General features: G+C 45.5%; 1 protein-coding gene across 2 annotated transcripts in view; it reads left to right on the forward strand.

Moving 5' to 3' along the window:
- Positions 1-528: 528 nt before the first annotated feature.
- The window catches only part of otud5a (OTU deubiquitinase 5a), a 14,283-nt gene continuing 4,811 nt past the window's right edge, over positions 529-10,000 (forward strand). Inside the window, exons 1-5 of one of the 2 annotated variants that reach the window (XM_053318225.1) lie at positions 529-685; positions 763-911; positions 1,681-1,866; positions 4,110-4,314; positions 6,429-6,500. In XM_053318225.1, coding sequence (XP_053174200.1) covers positions 529-685; positions 763-911; positions 1,681-1,866; positions 4,110-4,314; positions 6,429-6,500 — 769 coding nt within the window. The remainder of the gene's footprint in view (positions 686-762; positions 912-1,680; positions 1,867-4,109; positions 4,315-6,428; positions 6,501-10,000) is intronic. The other variant, XM_053318226.1, reaches the window with a different exon arrangement.

Below are 10,000 nucleotides of genomic sequence, written 5' to 3' on the forward strand. Positions count from 1 at the left end.
CCCCCTCTCTCATCTCGCCCCTCCGCCATCTCCTCCTTTCCCCTCTCTCTCTCCTTTCTCTCTCTCTCCTCTCCTTCCCCCCTCTCTCCTACTCTCCTCCTCTTCTCCTCTCCTTCTCTCCCTCTCTCCTTCCCTCTCTCCCTCCCTCCCTTCCTACCTCCCTCCCTCCCTCTCTCTCTCTCCTTTCTCTCTCTCCTTTCTCCCTCTCTCCCTCTCTCTCTCTCTCTCTCTCTCTCCTCTCTCTCTCTCTCTCTCTCCTCTCTCTCTCTCTCTCCCTCCTCCCTCCCTCTCTCCCTCCCTCCTTCCTACCTCCCTCCCTCCCTCCCTCTCTCTCTCTCCTTACTCTCCTCTCCTTCTCTCTCTCCTCTCTCTCTATCTCCTCTCTCTCTCTCTCTCTCTCTCTCTCTCTCCCTCCCTCCCTCCCTCCCTCCCTCCCTCCCTCTCTCTCCCTCCCTCCCTCCCCTCTCTCCCTCCCTCCCTCCCTCCCTCCCTCCCTCCCTCTCTGACTGCTGTTATTTTTCCATCCAGATGAAGAACGCCGACTATTTCTCCAACTACGTGACAGAGGACTTCACCACATACATCAACAGGAAGAGGAAAAACAATTGCCACGGTAACCACATCGAGATGCAAGCCATGGCTGAGATGTACAACAGACCGGTGGAGGTGTACCAGTATAGCACAGGTGAGTCTGTCTGTCTGCTTAGAGCCCGCCCCCAAGCTGGGTCATCAGCCAATCACTGACCTTCTTCCTCCTCACAGAACCAATCAACACGTTCCATGGCATCCACCAGAACAACGACGAGCCTATCAGAGTGAGCTACCACCGCAACATTCACTACAACTCCGTGGTGAATCCGAACAAGGCGACGATCGGAGTCGGACTGGGACTGCCGGCCTTCAAACCCGGGGTACACACACACTAATACACACATATACACACACATATATATATACACACATATACACACACTAACACATATACACACATACATATATACACACTAACACACACATATACACACACACACACACACTAACATACGCATATATACACACATACACACACACTAACATACGCATATATACACACATACACACACACACACTAACGCGCACACACACATATATACACACTAACACATATACACACACTAACCCATATACACACATATACACACACACTAACACACACACACACATATACACACACATACACTACTAGTCCACACACACACACACACACATTAACACATACAACACATATACACACACACAGTTACACACACTAACACACACACACACTAACACACACACACACACATACACAGTAACACACACACCAACACACACACGCACACATATACACACACACACACACATATATACGCACACACACACACAGAGACACACACATACATACATATACACAGATACACACATATATACCCACACACACACACACACACACATATACACACACTAACACACACACACATATATACACAGTTACACACACACTAACACACACACACATATATACACAGTTACACACACACTAGCACACATACACACATATACACACATATACCCACACTAACACAACATATATACACACACACACACACACACTCAGACCAGTTAAACCAATACCCCCCCCCCCCCCCCCCCCCCTTCCAGTACGCAGAGCAGACTCTGATGAAGTCGGCCATCAAGACGTCGGAGGAGTCGTGGATCGAGCAGCAGATGTTAGAGGACAAGAAGAGAGCGACGGACTGGGAGGCCACCAACGAGGCCATCGAGGAGCAGGTGGCCCGCGAGTCGTACCTGCAGTGGCTCCAGGACCAGGAGAAGCAGGGCAGACAGGTACCTTCCTTCATCTGTCCTTCCTTTCTTCCTTCCTTCATCTGTCCTTCTTTTCTTTCTTCCTCCCTCCCTCCCTCCCTCCCTCCCTTCCTTCATCTGTCCTTCCTTTCTTTCTTCCTCCCTCCCTCCCTACCCTCCCTCCCTTCCTTCATCTGTCCTTCCTTTCTTTCTTCCTCCCTCCCCTTCCTTCCTCCCTCCCTCCCTTCCTTCATCTGTCCTTCCTTCTTTCTTCCTCCCTCCCTTCCTTCCTCCCTCCCTCCCTTCCTTCATCTGTCCTTCCTTTCTTTCTTCCTCCCTTCCTTCCTTCCTCCCTCCCTCCCTCCGTCCCTCCTTTCCTTCCTTCCTCTTCCCTCCTTTCCTTCCTTCCTTCCTCCCTCCCTTCCCTTCCTCCCTCCTTCCTTTCCTTCCTTCTTCCTCCTTGCTTCCCTTCTTCCTCCTTTCCTTCCTTCTTCCCTCCTTTCCTCCTTTCCTTCCTTCCTTCCTTCCTTCCTCCCTCCCTCCCTTCCTTCCTTCCTCCCTCCCTCCCTCCCTCTTTCCTTCCTTCCTTCTTCCTCCCTCCTTCCTTTCCTTCCTACTTCCTCCCTTCCTTCCCTTCCTCCCTTCCTCCCTCCTTTCCTTCCTTCTTCCCTCTTTTCCTTCCTACCTTCCTTCCTTCCTCCCTCCCTCCTTTCCTTCCTTCTTCCTCCCTCCTTCCTTTCCTTCCTTCTTCCTCCCTTCCTTCCTTTCCTCCTCCTTTCCTTCCTTCTTCCCTCTTTTCCTTCCTACCTTCCTTCCTTCCTCCCTCCTTCCTTTCCTTCCTTCTTCCTCCCTTGCTTCCCTTCCTTCCTCCTTTCCTTCCTTCTTCCCTCCTTTCCTTCCTTCTTCCTCCCTCCTTCCTTTCCTTCCTACTTCCTCCCTTCCTTCCCTTCCTCCCTCCTATCCTTCCTTCTTCCCTCTTTTCCTTCCTACCTTCCTTCCTTCCTCCCTCCTTTCTTCCTTCCTTCTTCCTCCCTTGCTTCCCTTCCTTCTTCCTTTCCTTCCTTCTTCCCTCCTTTCCTTCCTTCCTTCCTTCCTCCCTCCCTCCCTCCCTCCCTCCCTTCCTTCCTCCCTCCTTTCCTTCCTTCTTCCTCCCTCCTTCCTTTCCTTCCTTCTTCCTCCCTTCCTTCCCTTCCTCCCTCCTTCCTTCCTTCTTCCTCCCTCCTTCCTTTCCTTCCTACTTCCTCCCTTCCTTCCCTTCCTCCCTCCTTTCCTTCCTTCTTCCCTCTTTTCCTTCCTTCCTCCCTCCTTCCTTTCCTTCCTTCTTCCTCCCTTCCTTCCCTTCCTCCCTCCTTTCCTTCCTTCTTCCTCCCTCCTTCCTTTCCTTCCTACTTCCTCCCTTCCTTCCCTTCCTCCCTCCTTCCCTTCCTCCCTCCTTTCCTTCCTTCTTCCCTCTTTTCCTTCCTTCCTTCCTTCTTCCTCCCTCCTTCCTTTCCTTCCTACTTCCTCCCTTCCTTCCCTTCCTCCCTCCTTTCCTTCCTTCTTCCTCCCTCCTTCCTTTCCTTCCTTCTTCCTACCTTGCTTCCCTTCCTTCCTCCTTTCCTTCCTTCCTTCTTCCTCCCTCCTTCCTTTCCTTCCTTCTTCCTACCTTGCTTCCCTTCCTTCCTCCTTTCCTTCCTTCCTTTCCTTCCTTCTTCCCTCTTTTCCTTCCTTTCCTTCCTTCTTCCTCCCTTGCTTCCCTTCCTTCCTCCTTTCCTTCCTTCTTCCCTCCTTTCCTTCCTTCCTGCTTCCCTTCCTTCCTCCTTTCCTTCCTTCTTCCCTCCTTTCCTTCCTGTCTGCTTCCCTTCCTTCCTCCTTTCCTTCCTTCTTCCTTCCTTCCTTCCTTCCTTCCTTCTTTCCTTCCTTCCTTACTTGAGGTGCTAATGACATAACTAGTAAGGCCTGTTTAAGAGTTAAGGTACTGGAAAGCCGCTACGCTGGTTAGTGAGGGACAAACAAAGCACCTCCAGTCCTCCTGTGTTGTTTTTGTATTTTTGTATTTTTGTGTTTTTGGTTTCTGAAAAACAGCGACAGAGTGATGAGTCTGTCTGAGTTTAAACATCTGCGTCATTAGTTTAAGTTATTTTTGATGATTTGAATCCACACAGCAGCACCGAGACTGTTAGACTCAGCAAATAAGAGTCACATGTCGACAACTTTTTAATCAGGACCTGAAACATCTTTTTATAGTGTGGCATTAACTGTGTGTGTGTGTGTGTGTGTGTGTGTGTCTCTCTCTCTCTCTCCAGCCCCGTAAGGCGAGCGCCACCTGCAGCTCGGCGACAGCAGCGGCCTCCAGCGGACTGGACGACTGGAGCGCCCGGTCGCCGCGGCAACGCGACTCAGACCCCTCCCACTCGGACCTCACAGCCGCCCCCGCGACCAACAACAAGCCCCCCTCCCCCGCCGGAGCCGCCCTCATCCTGAGCAAACCCCCCTCCCCCTGCGCACCAGGTAACACACACACACACACACACACACATACCTGCATATCTGTACTTATGAGGACCTTCACTCTTATTTTAACTTTTAACTTTAACTGAACCATGAAGTCAAGTCTGGACCTTCAGTCTGCCCTCTCAGATGCATGTGTAGAGTTTAAAATGTCCTCACTTAAAAAAGATAAATAAAAAATACACAGCTCAAGTTGGTCCTCACAATGATAGACTAACAAGAACACACACACACACACCTGCATATCTGTACTTATGAGGACCTTCACTCTTATTTGAACTTTAACTGAACCATGAAGCCAAGTCTGAAAGTCTGATAGTTTAAATGTCCTTACTTAAATATATATGTGTATTTATATATGTATACAAATCAAATTGGTCCTCACAATGATAGACCAACAGGAACACACACACACACACACACACACACACACACCTGGCTTTATTTTTAAACTTTTACCAGAGGTGTGACAGCAGAGAGATGACAGGAAATGAGAGGAGAGAAAGTGGAGTATGACATCCGTAAAGGTTGCAGTTCACAGAGAGAGAGAGAGAGAGAGAGAGAGAGAGAGGTTATAAAGGACACAGCGACCTGCAGGGTGAGGGTCACATGACCGGCGCTGGACGTCAACAGACCCGAGCAAACAAGCATGTTTATGAAACGATCAAAGCCTTTACAGTTATCTTCAAATCACTGAGTTTCTGTCACAGTGCAGCTTTAGTTTAGTTTAGTTTGTCCATTAAACTCAGATTACACCGTCTGCATCCGTCGGTCACATGACCCTCACCTCCACGCTGTGACCAGGATGGGATCCCTCTCTGGTTTCCCTCCTGCAGACACCACCAGCTAGGGCTTTTAACTTTAGAAACACGCTGCATTTAATTAATTAATCTCTCCAAGCAGCAGCCTTTGATCTGCCGCTAGCAGGGATATTAGTCCAAGCTTTTCAAAATAAAATGCGCTCATCTCAAAACTATATTATTAAAAATCGTTTCCTCCCATTTTTATTAGTTTTGAGATCGTTTGGCCCCTAAATCGTAATTAATTGAGCAGCTTTACCACCATCTTTAACCATTTTATTGATGGTTTTTAATCTTCTATCAACGTTTTACTCAGATTTTAAACATTTCCGCTCCATCTTTGCGTCTGCGTACGATCATACCGCTTCTAAAAACACACAGAACACACACACAGAGTTTATACTGTAACATGTTGAAACTTGTATTTTATTTTAAATTATTAATTTTTAGGGCTGTCAAATGATTAATTTTTTTTAACGAGATTAATCGCAGAGTTTCCATAGTTAATCACGATTAATCGCGTTTTGAACTGCATGTTTAAAATCCTGTTATTTTCCATTTGAAGGCAGTTTTAAGCCCATAATGTAAAGCATTTCTTACCAGAGTGTCTTAACTGGGAATCAATCACGGCTCTGCTGCGACTCCCACACTCCAAAATGGTCCTTTGGTGGAGCTGAGGCTGGCTTGGCTGCACCTGGGTGTTTAGCGTGGAGGTGCTAACTCAAACTCCACGTACTCCGGTGGTAGTTAAACTCCGTTTGACACAGGTTGCATTTTACTTTTGACTTGTCAACTGAAGCGTCTGGAAGTGTTTTAAAGTTAAACAAGCCGTTCAAAAGTCCAGTAGCTCTCTTACTTTCCATCAGCGCGGTAGGTTTACTGCAGGAGGCCACTTCAAAGCATAGCGCTACAGCTAGAGGAGCCGTCTACGGGTGAGGAGAAGGGACAAAAAGGCTTGACACATTAAAATGAGATTATGGATTGCATTAATCTGATCGTGATTAACACGTTAACGCTGACAGCCCTAATTAAATTATTAAATCTTATCATATTCAGCTTATAAAATAAACAATTCTGGACACCACACATCAGCCAGAGTTCAGTATTAAAGGTTATTCCACCCAAATTTAATAGATAATAGTGTTTATATATTATTATTTTCAGTGTTCAACAGTTTTAAGCCCTAATGTCTGACAGTCTACCATCCATCACAAATAACATGTGATCTGATGAGCCAATGAGGAGCCAGAATGACACAACCTCTACCTGTGTGTGTGTGCGCGTGTGTGTGTCTGTGTGCGCGCGCGTGTGTAGGTCCCAGTAATCAGTCTCGTCATCATTTGGAGTACAGAGCCATCATGCAGGAGATGTCGCCCACAGCGTTCGGTAAGACAAACACACTCGGCCGTGTCTCGTGTTTCCTGCCCGGCAACAGACTCCACTTTACTGTATCCTCACTTTGGATTGGCTTAAAGAAAAGAAAAAAGAAAAAAGAAAAAGAAAGATCATATAAGACAGGGGTTGATTTCATATGGGCCGGACCAATAAAAAGATGGAAGGGAGGAAAGGAAACAAGGATAGAAAGAAGGGAAAAGTGATAGGAAGGGAAGGAATGACGGAAGGAAGGAAGGAAGGAAGGAAAGGCAAGGGAAGAAAGGAAAAGAAGATAGGAAGGAAAGATGGAAGGGCAAGGAAAGAAAGAAGGGAAGGGAAGGAATGACGGAAGGAAAGAAGGAAGGAAGAAAGGAAGGAAGGAAGGAAGGAAGGAAGGGCAAGGGAAGAAAGGAAAAGAAGATAGGAAGGAAAGATGGAAGGAAGGAAGGGAAAGAATGACGGAAGGAAACAAGAATGGAAAGGGAAAAATTGATAGGAAGGAAAGAAAGGAGGGAAGGAAGGGCAAGGGAAGAAAGGAAAAGAATACAGGAAGGAAAGATGAAAAGAAGATGAAGGAAAAGGGAATATGAAGGAAAGATGGAAGGAAGGAAGGACTGAGGGAAGTAAACAAAGAAGGAAAGATGTAAGAAAGAAAGGAAGGACAGATGATAGGAGGGTAGGAAGGAAAAGAAGATAGGAAGGAAAGATGGAAGGAAGGAAGGACAGAGGGAAGTAAACAAAGAAGGAAAGATGTAAGAAAGGGAGGAAGGAAAGAAGGACAGATGATAGGAGAGTAGGAAGGAAAAGAAGACAGGAAGGAAGGAAGGAGGGATGGAAAGATAAAAAGAAGAAAGGAAGGAAGGAAGGAAAAGGGAATATGAAGGAAAGGAAGAAAGGAAAAGAAGATGAAGGAAAGATGGAAGGAAGGAAGGAAGGAAAAGGGAATATGAAGGAAAGATGGAAAGAAGGAAGGGAAAGAAGATGAAGGAAAGAAGGAAGGAAGGAAGGAAGGAAGGAAGGAAAGAGGGAAGTAAACAAAGAAGGAAAGAAGTAAGAAAGGGAGGAAGGAAAGAAGGACAGATGATAGGAGGGTAGGAAGGAAAGAAGGACATATGATAGGAGGGTAGGAAGGAGAGTGGGCCGGCTTGGATGCCTTAGCGGCCTGGTTTTGGCCCCCGGGCCTCATGTTGACCCCCCTGCTCTAAGATGTGAACAACAACCCGACGTGTGTGTGTGTGTGTTGTTTTTGATGTGCCAGATCTGTGAGGCTGAACTTATTTGTTTGTTCCTCTCTGATGAGAAGCTGTGGTTTCTGTGTTGCCGTGGTTACGCTAAAAGGCGGCAACAGCATCGCCACCACCTCAGATGGCAGATAACAGCGTGCACGTTGTTGTGCAAAAAGAGCGGCCGCCGCCCTCACCCCCCCCCCCCCACGACTATTACTGTTAATGCTGCTGCTATTATTACTGCTACTAGGGTTACCATGGTTACGGTTAAGGCCACTGTCACAGCAAGGGGAAAGTAACTAAGTACATTTACTCAAGTACTTCCTTGTTATGCTGCTATAAACTTCTACTCTGCTACATGTCAGAGGGTAATAATGCTCAGTTTACTGCTCTAAATTAATTTTAATGAGATTAATATGATATAATTAATTAATTCCTGATGCTGTAATGTAGGTTTATATACTCAATAAAGTCTTATTACCCAAACATCCAATAATAATCATGCATAATAATGCTTTTAATGTTTTAAAAAGGACATATTCTGCACATCTGCAGCTCTATATTAATATTGTGAGTCTCTAATATAATATCTTTACATGATTTACAGAGATAAAGTGAAACAGTTAGTAGTAGTTGGATTATATCAGTGTTTATTGAGTCTTTAATTTGGTACAACAATGTAAAAATACTCTATAACAAGTAAAAGTCCTGCATGAAAAATCCCCCTTAAAGTAGTGAAGGATTATCAGCGTCATGTAGTTTAAATAACTCTTAATTATTTTACATATTTCAGCTTCTATAATAATATTTTGAGTCTCTACTGGAATAAAAACTCCTTCTTTATCTTCTACTGGTCCTTTAAAACCAACGAAAGCCAACTTCTCGAGCCGAAAATCGAAATACGAGACTGGACGATGTGAACGACGCATAGTAAACACCTTAGCAACCACCTTAGCAACCAAGGCTACATTCACACGGCCATTTATGTGACTAGCCGGCGTTGCAAACTACGTAAACTAACTATAGTCGCTGAATCACATCTGAAATATAAGAGTGGACACCTTAGCAACCGCCTTGGCAACCGCATTATGAACCACCTTAGCAACCACCTTAGCAACCACCTTAGCAACCACTTTAGGAACCGCTTTAGCAACCATCTTAGCAACCACCATAGGAACCTCCTTAATAACCGCCTTAGCAACCACCTTAGCAACCACCTTAATAACCGCCTTAGCAACCGCCTTAGGAACCACCTTAGCAACCACCTTAGCAACCACCTTAGCAACCACCTTAGGAACCACCTTAATAACCGCTTTAGCAACCGCCTTAGCAACCACCTTAGCAACCCAGTTTACAGAATGGACGCATGTTTATGGACATGTGATGAAATAAACAGGAATGAACCCTCGGCTTCGTCTTGCAGCAGCGTAATAAAGTGACATTGATTAAATAATCAATAGTAATAAATAATCCATACAGGCTTAAATAATACTTTAATAAAATAACAATAAAAACCTAAAATAACTTAATAATACAGCATGTGTGTCTATAGCAGCAGTTCATTACTGTGATAAAGAAGTTTAACTATTGACTAAAAGCTGAATATATTCCCTTTATAATAATCTAACTCTACATTCAGATATCTGCTCAGTCATGTTTTAAAGGCAGAGGCAGATGTATTTAATGAGATATCATCAACAAGGTAAATATAGAAATAAATGAATGGAGACATTAATAGAAGGTGATGTGCTCTCCATGCTGCAGTCAGCTGACACTCACTTTCTGTTGCTCACTGTCAAAACTCAACCTGAGTCAACAGGAAGCAGCCGAGCGGGGCAGGGCGTGTGTGTGTTACTGTGTGTGTGTGTGTGTGTGTGTGTGTGTGTGTGTGTTACTGTGTGTGTGTGTGTGTGTGTGTGTGAGGGATTATCTGAGGTGAAGCACAGGCTGGTGTCACCCTGCGAAAACAAGCCTCGGTGTTTTTCTCTATCGAGCAGCTGAGACTCTTTTTTTTATCAGATGTTTTTTTTTGTTTTCGGCTGCTCTGTGAACGAGTGGAGTTATTTTATCAGAGAGGACAGGACAGTTTTGAACCCTGACCAAGACGTCTCCTCTCTGTCGTTAGAAATGAGCTTTTTTCTCGGGACTCCATCGTCGAGTCTTTTACCCAGAACTCATTTACATTATCACTTCTCATCACTGCTGCTGCTTTTCTGCTTCTCTGGTTTTATTTTAGATTCCTGTCAGCTGTTAGTAGTTATTTATCTCTCACTACATGCAGTAAAC

Source organism: Scomber japonicus, chromosome 4 (assembly GCF_027409825.1).
Source record: "Scomber japonicus isolate fScoJap1 chromosome 4, fScoJap1.pri, whole genome shotgun sequence".
In the NCBI taxonomy this organism is placed as follows: domain Eukaryota; kingdom Metazoa; phylum Chordata; class Actinopteri; order Scombriformes; family Scombridae; genus Scomber; species Scomber japonicus.